This window comes from Anomaloglossus baeobatrachus, chromosome 2, assembly GCF_048569485.1.
Source record: "Anomaloglossus baeobatrachus isolate aAnoBae1 chromosome 2, aAnoBae1.hap1, whole genome shotgun sequence".
In the NCBI taxonomy this organism is placed as follows: domain Eukaryota; kingdom Metazoa; phylum Chordata; class Amphibia; order Anura; family Aromobatidae; genus Anomaloglossus; species Anomaloglossus baeobatrachus.
Window position 1 is genome coordinate 510,810,355 of NC_134354.1, and position 21,498 is coordinate 510,831,852.

General features: G+C 41.3%; 1 protein-coding gene across 1 annotated transcript in view; it reads left to right on the top strand.

Annotated features, from left to right (window-relative positions):
* Positions 1-1,163: 1,163 nt before the first annotated feature.
* The window catches only part of IMPG2 (interphotoreceptor matrix proteoglycan 2), a 97,246-nt gene continuing 76,911 nt past the window's right edge, over positions 1,164-21,498 (top strand). Inside the window, exons 1-2 of the mRNA XM_075334291.1 lie at positions 1,164-1,242; positions 3,081-3,338. Of these exons, the coding sequence (XP_075190406.1) occupies positions 1,164-1,242; positions 3,081-3,338 (337 nt within the window). The remainder of the gene's footprint in view (positions 1,243-3,080; positions 3,339-21,498) is intronic.

Genomic DNA, 21,498 nt, shown 5'->3' on the forward strand with positions numbered 1-21,498 from the left:
TGACCTGCCCTCAGCAAGGAAGAGAGTAGGACGCAGACTGCCCCCAGGTGAGTATAATAAAACATTTTTTTTATCTTATGCAGAGCGTTCTGGGCACTTATATACAGCATTCTAGTATACTGTATATAAGGGGTTACTGGTGGTGGTTGCAGCCTATAGAGGACAAATCTAGTGGCAGGTTCCCTTTAAAGGGGTTTTTTGATTTTGGAAACTCTGTTCCCTGGGTACAGTTTGTTTAAAATAAAAAAAAAAATCTGTTCTTCACTCCCGAGGCCCACCACTGAGTCTCTGCTGCTAGTGGCTGTTCGTGTCGGAAGCTCTGACAACATGTCAATAGCTCTCCAGTTAATAAGTACAGTATGCTCAGAGGCTCATGCCATCAACTCAGTCAAAGCCACTGAGCAAAATGGTAGGCTGCAGCACAGTCGATGTGACATCAGCATCGCAGATTATAATAGACACCGGTAGCAGTTGAAGTGATTCAATGCTGTTCCACGGGAGAGTGAGTCATGCATAGATTATTTTTAAAACAATCTGCGGCCAAGAGTGTTCCTAAATTGGAAAAACCCTTTAATTTAAAAATACCAAATTTATCATCCAGCAGGAGCCATTAGGATACATTTTATGTATTCAGTCTAATTCTGAGCTAATTGTAAGACTCTATTAGAAAATCTGCCCCATTATTTTTTTATTTGTGATTTTCACTCGGAATTTGTAATCATTAAATGTGGAAATTCTTGCACTGATCGTGTTCATGAAAAATCTAGAACAATAAGTTCTTATAACTAAAATTGTGCTGGGTTGTGTCCAGACAGCAGAGTGGCACAGGCCTGCTGACAATCCGCAGCACTTCGGATCCAATAAGTGATGTGTTCAGTTAGGTGTGAAATGCTCAGCCTATCAATGGGCTGTCTGTCTCCTAACAACTTGACAAGCTCTGCTAAAGAGCTTAGCCATGCAGATTAAACCTTAAAAAATTGTCTACCATCTGTTAACCGGAGGAGCTGTCATTCGCATTCAACAGGGAGTCCAAACTAAGTTGGAAGTTTGAGTAAGTAATTATAAATTTCACATTGTCAAGACTGTGGACCCTCGCCTAATTACTCTCTACATGTTTATGGTGAATATGCCTGCGCTTTGTGTCCCTAGGTAAGGAAAGAAGAATGAATCATTGTTCTTGGGTAAGCATCTTGGGCTTTTTCTGTATGACGGTACTTGAAGGACAACTACAACCTCCTACAGGTAACAGACTTCACTTACTTATCTTAGTGTACTGTACCAATGAGTGTAATATAGTTTTTCACTGGATTGGAGGTCACCATGTATTAAGGAAAGACCATCAATGACCGTTTTAGATCTCTGGATGTGTACATGATGCCCTACTGTATTATCAATTGTGCCTGAAGATGTTTAGTATGCATCAATGGACAAAAACATTGCTTCTTTCTATGACTGTGCATTGCACTCTCTTAGATAAGTACAGAAATATTTTGTTATACTAGATACTATTTGCCTAGAAAGCAACTCGCATAAATACATCCATTTATTAGTCTTTGTGTATTATACTGTATAACAAAATTAGAATAATATCCATACTTCTCACATAATAGACTATAATTTAGCTTTGAATTTAAGCTGCCTAAAAATGTAATGAGCCTAAACAACTCTTTTACTAGATGATTAGCTAATTTTTCCACGGGAACCTGGCAGATTACATTTTAAGGCCACTACATGGGCTTTACTATTAAGTAATATAGAACACCCAGTGATGAAACAATAAAAACAATTTTATTTATACCAACATTTCTATAAGTCTTTATATTGGTTGCATTGGTTGAGTTCTGTGCATGCACAGCCATCTGTCTATGCATGTACATATGCACGTTGAATGTATAGATGAATATATATACGGTATATGTGTGTGTGTGTGTATGTGCATATATATATATATATATATATATATATGTGTGTGTGTGTATATATATGGCTGTACATGTATGCCTTTAACGCTATATGTCAATATTGATGCAGATTTGTGTGTCTATATATAAAAATAAGCATAGCGTTACACACATATATAAAATGTGTGTAACGCTATGCTTATTTTTTATATACATAGATGAACAGATACACACATACATTTTGCATTTATGTGTTGACTGTGTGCTTTCAATTTGCAGTCATGCATCTTATGATCTTCTTTACGATCCCATTGCACAGACTTGGAGTTTACAGGAAGAAATGTCTATTTCTATGTCTGATTCTGTCCGTGATTATGGTTGATGTTCTAACGTCCTTATTTGCTGAATAGGCAATCTCTATTATTAACCATTCCAATCAAGCACAATATATGGCACATTTTTTGCCATCAATTAAAACTTGGCACGCCATGTGAATGCAGAGCAGTAATGTTGAAAATGCTGAACTTTTGCCCCTTTGTCATACAGATTCTAACAAATGGGCAAAGCTTTGAATTCTAAAATTCTCAAACAAAGAATCCTTTGATATTACCAAGTAAAATACTTAATTGGAGTCTAGATGTGTTTGTTGTCATAACTATTCATAACTGTATATGTTAGACACTAAGATAATAGATAATAATGATTCAGCCAAATTCTATCTGATAATAGAGATCTTAGAACACTATTTTGTATACTTTTGTCACCCACCTTCTGCAGTGACTTTGATTTTTAACCATAAAAATACTTATCTTATAACTCAAATTCTACTATGATATTAAATGCACTTTATTATTATGACTAAAGGGCTATTTAGGATAAAACTCTGTGCCACTCTTGTTTATAGGCTGGGTCAGGTATTGCAACCTTCTTCAAGTAAATAGGGTTCAGCTAACGTGGTCCATTGACAAGATTGGGCTCTTGCTAACTCTAAACTCTTTAGGTATCTTATGATCTATGGTGGTCTTGTGATGGAGTTGAAATTGTATATTTCTTCCATTAGTAACTTCATATGGTGCAAATATATTTTCTTTCACTTTAAAATCCATATTGTATTCTATAATATTGTGATTTATAATTCGTCATTGCCCCTTTTCTCATTGCACTTTTTACCATATTTAGTTATAGAATCCAGAACAGGACTTGACGATATTCAACATAAAGGACTTCCAAATGTACAATATGGACAATATGGCATGGAAGAAGGCAGTGGATCAGTACCAGAATCCAGTCCATCTCTGGCGGAATCACACAGCCGCTATAGGAGTTTCCTCAAAAGGAAAAAGAGAGCCATATTATTTCCCAGTGGAGTGAAGGTGTGCCCAGAAGAAACATTTGAACAAGCTCTTGAGAATCATATGAATTATTTTAAACTTAGGGGTAAGTAAAAATTCTTCAGAGGAATCCTTGAAGGTGTTTGTCTCTGACCATTTTAGATACAAGACTCATCTAGTCATATAGTCATCAGCTAATATCCTACTGTAGAGAGAGCATGAATCAGCACAAGCTAGATCTCGGGAAGATTATTGCAGTGATCCATTTCGTTTGGCACCTAGTTTGCCAAGAGCTTGTAATGCCATCATATGACCCATAGAATGCGTTTTAGTATCATACTGGTTTCCATATTGGCTTTATTTCCATCTTAATAGATGGTGCACAGTAATTACACACACACAAACACACACATATATAAATTTAGTTGTATAATATCATGTAGCAGCTAGGACACGCAGCCATATATGTCGACCCAACATAATATATAAAACTGAAAGTAACCATCCATTCTCCAACATAACTGTTTGCTCCTAAAATGTACCTAGTACATGCTGTATATGTATATTTCATTCAGTCCCATTGCCAGAGGTGTACAACATCCAGCCGCTAACCATGCAGCCTGCCTTTACTAAAGCCCGCTACACACGCTTCAATATATCTCACAATCTGTCGTTGGGGTCAAGTTGTAAGTGACGCACATCCGGCATCGTTTGTGAGGTATCTGCGTGTGACATCTACTTGCGATCAGGATTGAACGCAAAACCGTTGATCGCAAACACATCGTATCATTCTCTAGAATTGAGCGTTTTGTTGCACGAACCTAGTCAATTGTAACGTGTGACATCCCTCATACGATTTTGGTGTCTGATGCTATGTGCGCAGGTGTGCGCTCTGCACCGCAGCTTAAAAAAGGTCCGCTTCAGAGCGCAGCTGAAAAGCTGCGTTCTGAAGCGCCTCACAATGTCTGTCAGTCACTAATCTCTGTCAGTCGGTCACTATCTCTGTCCCTCACTCTCTGTCCATGTCAGTCTATTCCCCTCTCTCATATACTCACCGATCCCTGATCCCCGGCGCTGCACGGCGTTCACACTGCTCCGGCGGCTTTTACTGTTTTGAAAAAGCCGGCCGCCCATTAAAGAATCTCGTATTCCCTGCTTTACCCGCCCACCGGCGCCTATGATTGGTTACAGTGAGACACGCCCCCACTCTGAGTGACAGGTGTCACACTGCACCCAATCACAGCAGCCGGTGGGCGGGTCTATACTGTGTAGTGAAATAAATAATTAAATAATTAAAAATGTACCCGGCTCTTCCCGATTTGCCCTGGTGCGTTGGCAAATCGGGGTAATAAGGAGTTATTGGCAGCCCATAGCTGCCAATAAGTCCTAGATTAATCATGTCAGGCGTCTATGAGACACCCTCCATGATTAATCTGTAAATTACAGTAAATAAACACACACACCCGAAAAAATCCTTTATTAGAAATAAAAAACAAAAACATATACCCTGGTTCACCACTTTAATCAGCCCCAAAAAGCCCTCCTTGTCCGGCGTACTCCAGGATGCTCCAGCGTCGCTTCCAGCGCTGCTGCATGGAGGTGACCGGAGCTGCAGCAGACACAGCCGCTCCGGTCACTTCCACGCAGGTAATGAAGACAGCCGTGCGATCAGCTGCTGTCACTGAGGTTACCCGCTGTCACTGGATCCAGCGGTGGCCGCGGGTAACCTCAGTGACAGCAGCTGATCGCGCTACTCACCGCCGCTCCTATCACCTCCACGCAGCAACTGAGGTGAGTAGCGCGATCAGCTGAGCTTTCACTGAGGTTACCCGCGGCCACCGCTGGATCCAGTGACAGCGGGTAACCTCAGTGACAGCAGCTGATCGCGCGGCTGTCTTCATTACCTGCGTGGAGGTGACCGGAGCGGCTGTGTCTGCTGCAGCTCCGGTCACCTCCATGCAGCAGCGCTGGAAGCGACGCTGGAGCATCCTGGATGACGCCGGACAAGGAGGGCTTTTTGGGGCTGATTAAAGTGGTGAACCAGGGTATATGTTTGTGTTTTTATTTCTAATAAAGGATTTTTTCGTGTGTGTGTGTTTATTTACTGTAATTTACAGATTAATCATGGAGGGTGTCTCATAGACGCCTGACATGATTAATCTAGGACTTATTGGCAGCTATGGGCTGCCAATAACTCCTTATTACCCCGATTTGCCAACGCACCAGGGCAAATCGGGAAGAGCCGGGTACAGTCCCAGAACTGTCGCATCTAATGTATGCGGCAATTCTGGGCGGCTGTTGGCTGATATTGTTAGGCTGGGGGGCTCCCCATAACGTGGAGCTCCCCATCCTGAGAATACCAGCCTTCAGCCGTATGGCTTTATCTGGCTGGTTTTAAAATTGGGGGGAACCGCACGCCGTTTTTTTTAATTATTTAATTATTTATTTCACTACACAGTATAGACCCGCCCACCGGCTGCTGTGATTGGGTGCAGTGTGACACCTGTCACTCAGAGTGGGGGCGTGTCTCACTGTAACCAATCATAGGCGCCGGTGGGCGGGGAAAGCAGGGAATACGAAATTGTTTAATGGGCGGCCGGCTTTTTCAAAACAGTAAAAGCCGCCGGAGCAGTGTGAACGCCGTGCAGTGCCGGGGATCGGGGATTGGTGAGTATGAGAGAGGGCTGCTAACTTCAGTAATTTAGGAGATTAGCGGTCACCGGTGAGTCCTTCACTGGTGACCGCTAATCAGGACGCGACACAGACAGAGCCGCAGCATGACAATGAAGTCGGGTGAAGTTCACCCGAGTTCATTCTGACAGTGCGGCTCTGTCTGTGTCTGCTGTCATCTGCCATTCAGCTCTGCTACATGGCTGTCTGAGTCTGCTGTCAGCGGCCATGTAGCAGAGCTGAATGGCAGATGACATAGTAAAAACACATCCCTACACATTACACACGCTTGTCAAGTCAATAAATAAAAAAAAAAAGGTGCCCAATGCATACGTCACAGAACACATGATCTAAAGGATCGCACATAACATTGATCAATTTAACATAGACTACTAACGCACGTGTGACAGCAAATGAACGACCAACGTGAAATCTCATAAGATCCCATATGCAACCTGGGCGTGTCACATCGCAAATGCGATTGTACAACTAATTGCAACGTGTAAAGTGGGCTTAACATTTGTGAAATAATGGGTTATTATAAAGAGATCACTGAATTTGAGTGTGGTACTGTAATACAATATCACTGTCATAACATGGCAGTCTAAATATTTCATGATCAACTGTGAGTGGTATTACAGAAAACGGCTAGCATTTAGGAACCAGAACAACTTAGCTACATAGAAGCAGACTACATAAAAAACAATGGGGTCATTGAGTCGTGAGGCGCATAGTGCATAAGTCAAACACTGCGGATTCGAAACCTCCTCTCTTATTACCATTAACACAAAAACTGTGCACCAGGAGCTTGATGGTATGGCCGATCTGCTTTCATCACCAAGCATTGGATGGAGTGCTGTAACGCATGCTGCCATTGCCTTCAAGCAGTAGAAAAGTGTTCTTTGGAGTGATGAATCATGCTATCCTGACTAGCAGTCTGATGGATGAGTCTGGGTTTAGCAAATGCCAGGAGAATGTTACCTGCATGATTACATTGTGCATTATGCCAACTGTATAGTTTGGTGGAGGAGATGTAACACTAAGGGTTTGTTTTTCTGGAGTTTCCTATGCGCCTTAGTTCCAGCAAAGGAAAATCCTAATTAGCGTAACAAGTTATACTGAACAATTTTATGCTTCAAGCTTTGTGGCAACACTTTGGGGAAGGTCCTTTTCTGTTCCAATATGATTGTCTCCCAGTGCACACATCAAGATCCAGAATAGCATAGTTAGATGAGTATAGTTTGGAAGAACTGGAAGAACATGACTGGCCGCACAGAGCCCTGATCTCATCCCACCGAATACTAGTGGATGACTTAGAACAGAACTTGCGTGCCAGGCTCTATCATATGACCTCACAAATGCTCTTCTGGATGAATGGTCAATAATTTCCAAAGGCACACTCCAAAATCTTATTGAGAGAATTCACAGAACAATGTTTTGGCTGCAAAGGTGGAACCTTCTCCATATTTATGTATTTGGATTTAGAATGGGCTAACATAAATAGCTCCTGCAGGTTCATACAGTATATTTACGGCCAATATGCAGCCAATGAGAATGTTAATTATTGGTTACATTTTCAGCCTGATCAGAAATATTGAATTTGGAATGCTATTGTAGAAAAATAATCTACAAATGGTGTGTTTTTACATTGTGACATACCATTTTGTTGGATGAGGATTTGACAGTTTGGTTTATGAACATGAGCAAATAGAGCAATCATGAGATCGTATAGTGATTCATCCTATTGATTTTACTTTTGATGTAGCCCAATCTAAAAATTAAAGAAAACCATGGCAAAACACAGATACAAGCATATATGCCTTTCCAGTTACTAAGTGACCTCAAAATATAGCTCACCCAAGAACAATATTGGATACTCTCAGGGCGAAACAGGGAAGTCTTTCCAACCACATTCCTATGTTCCAATCATATTAATGCAACCGTACTCTTAGACAATACCGATAGTAAGTTTGCATCTGTCAGTTACTGAGTATCTTCTAGCCCAGAGCAGTATTCACAATTCTGCCTGCAGTTTTAAGGTTTCTCAGACCCACTTGCCTTCTTGCTGGCTGAGGGTCTGTACACAGGCAAACTAGCCCTTGCCATTTGCATTCTGGGATGTGTAAGAGGCATGAATAGCAATGTGATGTAGGATAAACTGGCTGTGTCACTGCATTATAGAATCTCAACTAATCTCTTAGGGATGTCTATGTCAACAAAGATTAAGTAAGATCAAGTAAGATCCATTAACTGTGAATGCAGATCTGGACTAAGGGTACCTTCACACTTTAGCGATGCAGCAGCGATCCGACCAGCGATCTGACCTGGTCAGGATCGCTGCTGCATTGCTACATGGTCGCTGGTGAGCTGTCAAACAGGCAGATCTCACCAGCGACCAGTGACCAGCCCCCAGCCAGCAGCGATGTGCAAGCGACACTGCGCTTGCACGGAGCCGGCGTCTGGAAGCTGCGGACACTGGCAACTAAGGTAAACATCGGGTATGGTTACCCGATGTTTACTTTAGTTACCAGCTCACACTGCTTAACTTAGCGTGTGCAGGGAGCAGGAGCCGGCACTGGCAGCGTGAGAGCTGCGGAGGCTGGTAACAAAGGTTAATATCGGGTAACCACCTTGGTTACCCGATGTTTACCTTGGTTACAGCTTACCACAGGCTGTCAGACGCCGGCTCCTGCTCCCTTCACATTCAGGATTGTTGCTCTCTCGCTGTCACACACAGCGATGTGTGCTTATCAGCGGGAGAGCAACAATAAAAAAACGAACCAGGGCTGTGTGTAACGAGCAGCGATCTCACAGCAGGGGCCAGATCGCTGCTCAGTGTCACACACAGCGAGATCGCTAATGAGGTCACAAAAAACGTGACTCAGCAGCGATCTCAGTAGCGATCTCGCTGTGTGTGAAGTACCCCTTAGAGAAGCCATACATACAGTTCACAGAAGTGACAAAATGCTGATTAAGGGTGAACATAATTTAAGAGATATGTGTCTTGGGTTAGCGTATTTAAACTCTACCCCATGTGTACTGTTCCACACAATATAATCTCTGCTTGTTGTCATTTAATAGTATTCTACATTGCTTATTCTCAGAGGATAACAATCTGTACAGGGCATTGAAATACAGAATCTCAACTTGTGTCTTTCTCGGTAATGCCTTTTCTTGTGGTTTTTTGTTGTTTATGGGAAATTAATTCAACCATTAAGGGAAATTCTATATTATTACTTTAATTATTTTAATTTAATTAAGTATTTTGTAGTATAAAGGACCTCTTTTAGGTATAGCCTTTCATAAACTGTGGCTATTTCAGTTTTTGTAATTCCAATTAAAAGGTTAGTGGTAGAGTTGGTGTAGTTCGGTACGTAGGAAGCAATCCAGCGGTCTGGACAGTAATCTATATCCATCAGATGGGAGCCACAAGAACCACTTCCTACCAGATGGTATCCATTGCTCTTCTTTTGATTAGCTGGCCTGACACAACATTATCATTGTGGCGTGACATTGTGTCAACCAGCTAATCAAAGGAAGAGCTGCAGAAGCTGGGAAGTGGGTCTCGGGGCTCCCACCACAGAGTACCGTGTCCTTAAAAGTCAAATCACTCTAACTTTAGCTAGTGGTAACATTTTAATGTTCAGCATAATCAACTATGGCAATTGTATGATCAGAAATGTATGCCTATAGAAATATTCTGTTAGCGTCTTAAGGGCGCTTTATACGCTACAATAAATCTTACGATGTGTCGGCGGGGTCACGTCGTAAGTGACGCACATGCAGCATCGTAAGTATGATTGTAGAGTGTAAAACCTCCGTGCAATTGCAATTGAACGAAAATCTGTTCATCGCATGCACGTCGTTCATTCCTCAAAAATTGAACGTGCGGTTGTGTAATGTTCCCAAGGCAGGATACATCGCATGTGTGACACCCCAGGAACATTGAACGACAGCTTACCTCCGTCCGCGGCTCCCGCCGACAATGCGGAAGGAAGGAGGTGGGCGGGATGTTTACATCCCGCTCATCTCCGCCCCTCCACTTCTATTGGCCGGCTGCCACGGGACATCGCTGTGACGCTGAACGTCCCTCCCACTCCAGGAAGTGGATGTTCGCCGCCCACAGCGAGGTCGTATGGACGGGTAAGTACGTGTGACAGCTTTTAATCGATTGTGTGGCACGGTCATAAAATTGAACGTGCCGCACATACGATGGGGGTGGGTCACATCGCATACGATATCGTATGCGAAATTGAAAGGTGTAAAGCAGGCTTAACTTATCCGAGTTGTACCGTTGACTTTCTGCTCTTCCAACTTGCTGACTGAACTTTGCAAATTACACTGGTAAGGCCAAGAGCTTTCTGCTCAATCTTAGTTGTGTTCTTTTAAATTTGTGCCAGAAATAAAGACAATATATTTGTAAGTACCCAGAGAACGTTCAGTATTATCAGAGTACATACAGGAGGTGGGTATAACTGGAAGTCTGTGAGATCTCACTTTTGTTGCTATCGATATGCTTCTATAAGGAGCTATAATATAGAGAACACCATGAAAACATGCAAATGAAAGGCAAGTATGAAAGAATGTATGGCACTGGCACGTAAAATCACTTATGTGGCTCTATTTTACTGATTATAAAAATGTACTTTGTGTTACTTTTTATATTATTTTTTTATCCCACCAACAAAGTTCATTTTAATTAAAAAGATCTTGGGATAAAATAATTTCTACAATTGGATGTGTTTAAAAAGAAACGTTCCTGTGTATCAATTTTCTTGTAGATGGACTGGGCTCGCTCTCTGCTCCAATCGGCACAACGTGATTGCAGTCACATTGTGCTGATAGTCTTCTTGGTGACCCTGGGCCGATTAATGGCCATGGTGTCTCCCAGGTAAGGTGGCCTTTGAGGTCTTGCATCGAGCAGGGCCTGAGACACTTCCTGCCTGTGTACCAGTCACTGATCTGATGCCACTCAATGTCAAATTATTGCAGAACATTAGATCAGTGATCAAGGCAAGGAAAGTTGATGTCCCATCATGGGACTAGGTTAAAAAAAAAGTAAAAAGTAGTCTTTAAAAATAGTAAAAATCTTTTTTTTTTTTTAAATCACAAAATAAAGAACATAAAAATAATATAGCAATAAATACATATATATTTTTTAATAATAAAAAAATAAACAAAAAAAATACACAGTTTAGGTATCCCCGTGCCCGATACGATGAGATCTGTAAAACTGTCACAGTAATTAATCCCTTCATGGAACCCCTTTTTCATAATACCACCAAAAAAGTGGAATAAAACATCATTAAAAAGTTGCATGTAAATAAAAATGGTATCACTGAAAACATCATCTTGTCCCGCAAAAAATAAGCCCCCACTCAGCTCCACTGGTAGAAAAATTTAAAAGTTATAGCTCTCAGAATATAGCAATGCAAAAATAATTATTTTTTTCTATAAAATAAATGCTATTGTGGAAAAGCGACAATACATAAAAAAAAACCCAAAATAAAAATAAATGTGGTATTGCAGTAGTTGTACTGACCAGAAGAAAATAAAAAACAATTCCTGAATTGTTTCATTCTGCCTCCCAAAAAAACAGAAGAGAAAGTGATCAAAAGTATTATGTGCCCGAAAATGGTAACAATAATTACGTCAACTCATCCCACAAAAAGCAAGCCTTCACATGACTCTGTAATACAGAAAAATAATAGCTCTCAAAATATGAAGTTGCAAAAAGTTTTATTGTTAACAAAAACAAATATTTTTTGTGTGTGATAGTAGCCAAACATAAAAATAAATAAATATATCACTTTAATTAAGCAAAGTTGGAGAATATAGTCGACTACTCGATAATATATCACACAGTGAAAGGCATTAAAAATAAATAAAAGCAATTCTTGACCTGCTGTTGATTTATTCCTTTTCGCTCCCAAGGATCACAGTAAGGCTCAGCTCACCTTTATCCTGCGCTCTACACTGAGCGCTTACATTGGGTTTTTATGTAAATCTCTGAAATACAGGACAGAACACCTGATTTAAGATTCCCTATAATAAGGAAGATGGAGACACTGTGCTATGATTCGGTGGTGTCCGTCTTTTCCATGGTGCATACAAGCATAGTGGGCCACAGTTCTGTGCACTTCTGAAAAGGACACCGCCAGATGTCCAGATTAACTGCCTCATTATAGTGAATTGATCCCTCAGGGGTAGCATCTGAATCCTGTCATTCAGAGACTTAGATGGAAACCCAATTGTAAGGTCTTACTATAGAGCACAGGATAAATGTGATCCCAAATTTTATGTAACATGTGCCCAATAAAAGCTTCAACTCAATCCACAAAAAAAAGTCCCCACTCTGTTCTGTCATTTGTAAACAGAGATTTAGGGGGGCTTCCACGTTACTGGTAGCATAGAAGCTTAGGACAAGCACTATAACGTTACCCCACCCCGAAAAAAAGAAATCCAGGAAAATCTGCAACGTACTGGAGACTATAAATTGCTGGCCACTACAATAGCAGATTTGTAATTTGCACTCAGCAACATCCATTCCTGCATGTTTCTGGAAACCAGCCATTGAGTCAAAATCGTTGCTACACCTGTAGAATTTCCTAGAATTTTCCTAAATTTCCTAGAGGGGTGTAATTTCCAAAGTGGTATCACTTGAAGGGGAATTCTGCTCTTCTTGCACTTAGGGGCTTTGCATATGGAGTCTGCAAAGTATTGTATGAAAATTTCAAGGCTCAGATAGCACTGCTTCCTTCTGAATCTTGCAATGTGGCTAAACAGTACTGTACAGCCACATGTAGGTATTGCCACATTCAGCAGAAATTGTGTGTCAAATTTTGGTGCTAAAACAAGTTTTGTTGTGGTAAAAAAAAATATTATTTTTTCACCGCCCAATTGTATAAACTTCTTTGACACACCTGTGGTTTCAATGTGATCACTATACCCCTATATGAATTCATTGAGAGATGTAGTTGGCAAGATGGGGTCACGTATAGGGGGGGTTCTGCTGTTCTGGTACCTCAGGGCTCTGCCAATGTGACATGGCACCCGCAAACCATTCCAGGAAGATCTGAAGTCCAATAGGGCACTTCTTTCTTTCTGAGCTTTGTACTGTGCCTCAAAAGCAGTTTTCAACCACATATGGAGTATTTGCGCACTCAGTAGAAATTGCACAACAAATTGAATTGTTAATTTTCTCCCATTACTCTGAGGCTTAAAAATTTGCCACTAACATGAAGTACAATATGTTACAAAAAACAGTCTTAAAATTACTGGAATCCATTCAAGCGTTCCAGGGTTATTACCTCATGAGGTGACACTGGTCAGTGAGGAAATTGGCCTGGTCAGGAAGATGAAAACAGGCTTTGGGGCGAAGGTGTTAAAGGGAACCTGTCAGGTGCAATATGCACCCAGAACCCGAGCAGTTCTTGGTGCGTATTAGTAATCCCTGCCTAACTGTCGTTGTATATACTAGCAAAAATAAACAGATCTTTAGAAAAACTATTTCTAAAGATCGTTTATTATATGCTAATGAAGCCAGAGACTAGTCACAAGGGCATGAGTTCCCTTGGCTAGACGGCCCACATAGCATGTTAGCACACCCCTGTGGGTGTCCTAACATGCTAATGAATGTGCAGCTTTGCCTCACATACCTCACTCTTTATGGTGGCTGGCGGAGGATTGATGCGCACTGCACATGATCTGGAGTCCCCTGGACTTCCGATCATGTGCACTCAATTGATGCTGGGTGTAAGCTTCCCAGCTTCAGTGAGGTATAGTGCGCATGACCGGAAGTCCCAGGGACTCTGATCATGTGCAGTGTGCATCCATCCTCCACTGGCCGCTATCAAGACTGAGGTTTGTGTGACGTTGCTACGCATTCATTAGCATGTTAGTACAGCCACAGGGGCATGCTAACATGCTAAGGGGGTTGACTAGCCATGGGAACTCACGCCCTTGCGACTAGTCCCTGGCCTCATTAGCATATAAAAAATGATCTTTAGAAATACTTTTTCTAAAGATCCCTTTATTTATGCTAGTGTATACAGAGACAGTGTGGCAGTGATTACTAATTACTAGAGCTGATCGAACGCCCAAAAAACCAGGGCCGGCGGATCACTGACAGACTTAAAAATAAGTCCGATCCGCTCCGGAATCCGGTGCCCATATTGGATGTGACAATTCCGGTGCGATATCGGCTCATCTTGATTGCCCTGGTGTGGTAGCAATCAAGGTAATAGCAGGAGTTAATAACAGCGCACGGCTGCTACTAAACCCTAGGTTTGTGATCGCATTGGTGTCTGTGAGATACCTGCATCACAAACCTGCAAATAACAGTAAATAAACAAGACACAGAGAAATCTTTATTTGGAATAAAGTACAAACGCAGCCTCCTCCTTCACCACTTTATTACCCCAACACACCCTCCAGCTCCGGCGTAATCCACATAAGATCCAGCGAAGACACATCCAGCTCTGCTACATGTCAGAGCGAGCAGCCATAGAGCACGACTGCCCGCTCTGAGTGCAGCCTATTACTGAGCCGCAATAAGCGATGACTGTACTGCAGAGCTGTCACAGGCTGGGGGGCGCGTCAGCCAGGAACCAATCACAGATGAGAGGACGGCCGGTGGGCGGGGAAAACATGGAAAGCTGTGTGTATGCGATGGACAGTACAGGAAGTGAAAGCGCGACCCGGAAGCAGTGTGCCGCCATGACACAGAGTCTTGGTAAGTATGAAACGCTAATTTATTTCTGATTTTGTTCATTTTTATTAATTGCTGAATCCGGATCGTGCACCCGGAATCCCGCGCCCGGGTGCGGCACAGATATAGCGCTGAAACCGCTCGGATCCGGACTTTTACAGTCCGGATCCGCTCAGCACTACTAATTACTAACTGCTTGTGGTTCTGGGTGCATATTGCATCTGACAGGTTCCCTTTAAAGAAGACCTTTCACCAGATCAATAGTGGCCAATTTTTGTTGCTTTATTCCTGCTGTTCCTCTTATTAATCCATCTATTTTAAAATCCACTATACGGTTCCAGAGATATGAGACTTTTTATTTAGTGTTTATTGTTATGGTCTTTACCATGGGGGTGATTCTCACAGGGTAATAATGCTGAGCAGCCTAAAGACATATCTCTAGAGAATCTTGTGTGCAGCTCCTACCCCAAGGTAAAGACCATACAAATTAGCACTAATTAAACAATGTCATATCCATATGGTGAATTAAAAACTAAAAAAAAATTAAAGGGAACCTGTCAGGTCCAATATGCACCCAGAACCACAAGCAGTTCTGGGTGCATATTGCTAATCCCTGCCTAACCGTCCCTGTATACACTAACATAGATAAAGAGATCTTTAGAAAAAGTATTTCTAAAGATCTTTTGCCGTATGCTAATGAGCGAGGGCACTATTCCCCTGGGCGTTAGTTCCCCGGCCAGTCGCCTCCATTAGCATGTTAGTATGGCCCTGTGGGTGTGTTATCATGCTAATGAATACGCAGCGATACTTTTTTAAATACTTTTTCTAAAGATCCCTTTATCTATGCTAGTGTATACAGGGACAGTTAGGCAGGGATTAGCAATATGCACCTAGAACTGCTCGTGGTTCTTGGTGCATATTGCACCTGACAGGTTCCCTTTAATGATCAGTCAAACAGTGGGAAAAGAAAACGCAAATATAGGTCACTTTTGACTTGGTGACTTGCCAACTTTAAACATACTAGTCCACATATACTAAGACTCAATTTTTTTTTTATTGTGCTATACAATCATATGAAAAAGTTTGGGCACCCCTATTAATGTTAACCTTTTTTCTTTATAACAATTTGGGTTTTTGCAACAGCTATTTCAGTTTCATATATCTAATAACTGATGGACTGAGTAATATTTATGGATTGAAATGAGGTTTATTGTACTAACAGAAAATGTGCAATCCGCATTTAAACAAAATTTGACCGGTGCAAAAGTATGGGCACCTCAACATAAAAGTGACATTAATATTTTGTAGATCCTCCTTTTGTAAAAATAACAGCCTCTAGTCGCTTCCTGTAGCTTTTAATGAGTTCCTGGATCCTGGATGAATGCATACTTGACCATTCCTGTTTACAAAACAATTCCAGTTCAGTTAAGTTTGATGGTCGCCGAGCATGGACAGCACGCTTCAAATCATCCCACAGATTTTCAATGATATTCAGGTCTGGGGACTGGGATGGCCATTCCAGAACATTGTAATTGTTCCTCTTCATGAATGCCTGAGTAGATTTGGAGTCATGTTTTGGATCATTGTCTTCCTGAAATATCCATCCCCTGCGTAACTTCAACTTCGTCACTGATTCTTGCACATTATTGTCAAGAATCTGCTGATACTGAGTTGAATCCATGCGACCCTCAACTTTAACAAGATTCCCGGTGCTGGCTTTGGCCACACAGCCCCAAAGCATGATGGAACCTCCACCAAATTTTACTGTGGGTACTAAGTGCTTTTCTTGGAATGCCATGTTTTTTGCCTCCATGCATAACGCCTTTTTGTATGACCAAACAACTCAATCTTTGTTTCATCAGTCCACATGACCTTCTTCCAAAATGTAACTCGCTTGTCCAAATGTGCTTTTGCATACCTCAGGCGACTCTGTTTGTGGCGTGCTTGCAGAAGCGGCTTCTTTTGCATAACTCTCCCATACAGCTTCTCCTTGTGCAACGTGTGCTGTATTGTTGACCGATGCACATTGACACCATCTGAAGCAAGATCATGCTGCAAGTCTTTGGAGGTGGTCTGTGGATTGTCCTTGACTGTTCTCACCATTCTTCTTCTCTGCCTTTCTGATATTTTTCTTGGCCTGCCACCTCTGGGCTTAACAAGAACTGTACCTGTGTTCTTCCATTTCCTTACTATGTTCCTCACAGTGAAACTGACAGTTTAAATCTCTGAGACAACTTTTTGTATCCTTCCCCTGAATAAATATGTTGAATAATCTTTGTTTTCAGATAATTTGAGAGTTGTATTGAGGAGCCCATGATGCCACTCTTCATAGGAGATTCAAATAGGAGAACAACTTTCAAGTGGCCACCTTAAATACCTTTTCTCATGATTAGATACACCTGCCTATGAAGTTCAAAACTCAATGAGGTTACAAAACCAATTTAGTGCTTTAGTATGACAGTAAAAAGTAGTTAGGAGTGTTCAAATCAAAAAATTGATAAGGGTGCCCATACTTTTGCACCGGTCAAATTTTGTTTAAATGTGGATTGCAAATTTTCTGTTAGTACAATAAACCTCATTTTAATCCAGAAATATTACTCCGTCCATCAGTTATTAGATATATGAAACTGAAATAGCTGTTGCAATAACCAAAATTGTTATAAAGAAAAACGGTTAACATTAATAGGGGTGCCCAAACTTTTTTATATGACTGTAGTTATTAAAAGATGCAAATCTGTAAATAAGTTTCTCATTTTTACCTAATACGAAATTAAATCAATAGTCAATCATTGGATCCAAAATGTCCAGTATTTGCATCTATGCTGGTCAATACATCTGATATTAACTATGTGTCCTTTGCAAAACATAGACTCTTGTCACTTTCTTGACACTTCTCAGATTTATCAAACAACAAGAAAAGTTCTCATTCCACATGTTTGCCACTGCTAAAAATAAAAAAAGCTTTTACTCACCTCCCATGCCAGCTCCTTTCCATTGGTGTTGGCTCTCATGTTCCCGTGGCTCACATGAGGTTGTTACGTCACACAAGCCCCGCAACACCAGCTTCATTGTCTCCGCCTTCGGACATATAAGTAATCAAGAGGATGTGAGGGCTTCGGCTGGCCACTCACTTCCTGTTGATTACTCATGTCTGAAGACGCAGAGAGTGAAACTGGTGCTGAGTGGGCAAGGGGTTCGTGTGACGTAACAACCTTATTTGAGCCCCAGGAATGTGAGTGCAAAGACCACTGAGAGACAATGGCAGCGGAGGTAAGTATAAGCTTTTTATTTCCACAGGACAAAAGTGGAATTAGAAGTTGTTGTCCTACTAGTGGACAACTCCTTTAAGGCTACATTTACACATCCACGTGAGTTTTACCTTGAGAGAATTGACTGATTTTATTCTCAGGTATCATCTCAGATGCATTTGTTTTTTTTCTATTCTTTTTTGTTTTTGGGGTTTTTTTTCCACTGAACTGTTTATCTGTTGACTTTTAGTTAAAAATTGATGGAGCTCTGAAGTACAGAATATGTTTTCCTAGTTTTATCTGTTTACCTGGAATTCAGTGGCTGAGTCTGATTCATGAAACAAATGAGAATAGGACATGCTCTCAGTCTCATGGTCCCATTTTTAAAAAATTATGTCTATGGTTCAATGAAACTCTGTAAGCCAGTGTGTTGTCCGGATTAAAAAATGGACATCACTGGGACGTGTCACATTGATGTGTGAATGTAGCCTTAGATGGGGCTTCTGCGTGTAGAGAATGCAAACTTAAGCTCTCGCTACTTTTAAGACTATGACATATCCCTACACTAAGCTGGATAAAGGGCTGACTTGGTCATGGATGGAAGAAGCAGGATTTAGACGTGTTAGACAGCGGGATGTCAGTTATATAACTGTAACCTTGGTGTTTGAAGTAAACTATTATGCAATATATCATTTTATTGTAACTGCCAACTTTCTTCTAAATTGATATTGGGAGAAATATGATATTAAAGTTTTCTAAGAGTGTAAAATGCCTTACTGCTACTTTATATACAGGAAATCATTATTACATTGCTATGTCAAGAAGTGATGGCAGAAGTGCTGCTCTTAGCTGGGTAGGGAGAGTAGCATATATCATTGCTAATCTTCTTGCCACTGTAAAAGGAAGTTGATTTTTGAATAATGGTAGTCAAATTGTCTTCATACGTCTTCACTGTTCTTATAACTTTTTTGACTTTTTTTTAATGAACTTTGAATTATTTACAAGATATTTGAGGTATAATGTAAAATATACTGAAAATTTGGCTGAATTACCCAGGACCAGACAACCCATTTTAGAGCTGTTGAAATAAAATCCTTTACAGTAATGTTGTAAGGTTAGGAATTACAAGTCAACACACGCAAGACTGAGAAAGTCCTTAAGCTGAGGTTAAGCAGGGGGAGAGAGAAATTACATAAGAAGACACTAGTATTATAAATGGCACATAGTAGGTGGGGGCCTGTTACAGACTTTAGATTTAGGACGAGAAGCCTTATGATGCCTTTTTAACCTGGAAATTGCATATTTTAGCAGAATACAAAAATGGCCTTACATGATGTTAGTGAAGTCTAATATCATCTTGGAAGGTGTACACATTAAGAATACAATAATCTTTACCAAGTAGCATTGTAGCCTGTGATGCCAGGGCAGATCTTACTAGGCTCTTAGTGAGCACTATCCTTCTTATGGGCAATTAAATTGATATCTTGGAATAAAATAACTTTTCTAGCCATTAACATTACTCTCACTTCTGGCCTGAAAACCCATAATGACCTCAAAATTGCAGTCATGTGCACAACAATAAATCTATTTTTCCTTTTGATCAGTTTTTTTGTTGATAAATTTTACACATTGGAACTATGCATAGGGTCATATTTCTAACCGATAGACTCTCATTGTGCCACAAATCAAAAATGAAGTGTAGAATTTAGAAACACCAAAGGTATTGGGCATTTCTTGGTATATCATTAGTGCTATATATTGAAAGTATCAGATAAAGGTGGTATCTTATTATTCATCATCTCCATCCATAACCCAAGTACTCACCTGAACAATATATATTATATATCATAATAGATAAAAAATCAACAGAGATAACTGTAGATACATTATACATAATGTAACACATTTCCATTATAGCCCATTGCCAGCCTCACTAACTGACCACAATCTATTACTATGATGGATGATTATTTCAATAAGTGAGCATAATTCTTAATGTTTGTCTCATTAAAGGGAATCTGTCATCTTAAGGGGGCTTTACACACAACGATATCTCTAATGATATGTCGTCGGGGTCACGGAATTCGTGAGCACATCCGGCGTCGTTAGCGACGTCATTGCATGTAACACCTATGAGCGAGTGTTAACGATCAAAAATACTCACCTAATCGTTGATCGTTGACACGTCGTTCATTTTCAAAAAATCGTTGCTGGTGCTGGTTGCAGGTTGTTCGTCGTTCCTGAGGCAGCACACATCGCTATGTGTGAAACCCCGGGAATGACGAACAGCAGCGTTCCTGCATCCTCCGGCAACGAGGTGGGCGTGTCGTTAATGCGGCTGGTCTCCACCCCTCTGCTTCTATTGGCGGGCCGCTGTGTGACATCGCTGTGATGGCGCACGAATCTCCCCCTTAAAAAAAAATAGGTTGTTCGCTGCCCACAATGATGTCGCTAGGAAGGTAAGTATGTGTTACACTTTCTAGCAATAGTGTGCCCCATGGGCAGCGATTTGCCCGTGAAGCACAAACTACAGGGGCGGGTGCTTTCACGAGCGACATCGCTAGCAATGTCGCTGCGTGTAAAGCAGCCTTTAGTTATGCTACCCAAACTGGGGCAGCATGAATTAGAGCCTGGCACACGATTACAACCAGGTATAACTCTGTGCTCCAGCGTTTCAGAAGAAAAAATAGGGTAAAGATGTGATCCAGGTGACTGGCAGGTCACTCACTAAGTACACACACGGAAGAGACCTGTCAATCACCAGCTGAGGGCAGCACCAGACTTGTTTCTGGCTATGATCCCCAATTAGATCTTACAACTATACCTTCTCTAAAATACTGTTTCAGAGAAAAATATACCTACAGTAGCTGCAATTGTGCAGCCAGTCTCTGATTCATGCTGTTCGTGGTTTCAGCAGCATCAATTGTGTGACAGGTTCATTTTAAAAATAAAGTTTCTGTTTTTGTCTGTGTTTATGCTTTCCTGTATGTATACACTTTTTATGGTTTGATATGAAGTGATGGCAGAGTTTAATTATGGGATAATATGAGGGTTGCAGAAACAAGGGAGATTTACTTAGAAGCAGGAATAAAGCGTATATGCAAACAAACAGGGGTATGCAAAAAGCAACAGTAAAGGTTGTAACAACTTTACTTCCTAGTTGGAGCGTACAACAGTCATCGCCCCAACTATCTCAAAAACCACTAAACAGCAACACAGGCAAGTAAAATATACGTTTAACTATGCTATGCTACAATCGAGCTGGCCCCCACTACTGGGGCCGCGTGGACATCGTGCACTGACTACTGAGGCCTACTCTATGCCCTAGTAGTGCGCACACTGGTAAAAATTCACGGCGCTGTAGACGGGGGACAAGTCTATTCACAGGAGTTGTGATGCTCATTGGTGCACACTTGTCCTTGCAGGGATGGGAGAACTGTTCTCCATGGACCCGGGGCCTCTTGATTCCTCAGGTTGACATCTTTGCTCTTCTGATCGGCTTCGCCGGCTTTAGGGCATCTCAGTAAGGTACTCACTTCACGGCAGCCAGGGGTTCTCTCACTGTCTAGCTCAGAATATCTCTCACAGCCGACACCGCACCTCTTCCTCCATCATCGTACTTGGACAAGTCACACAGA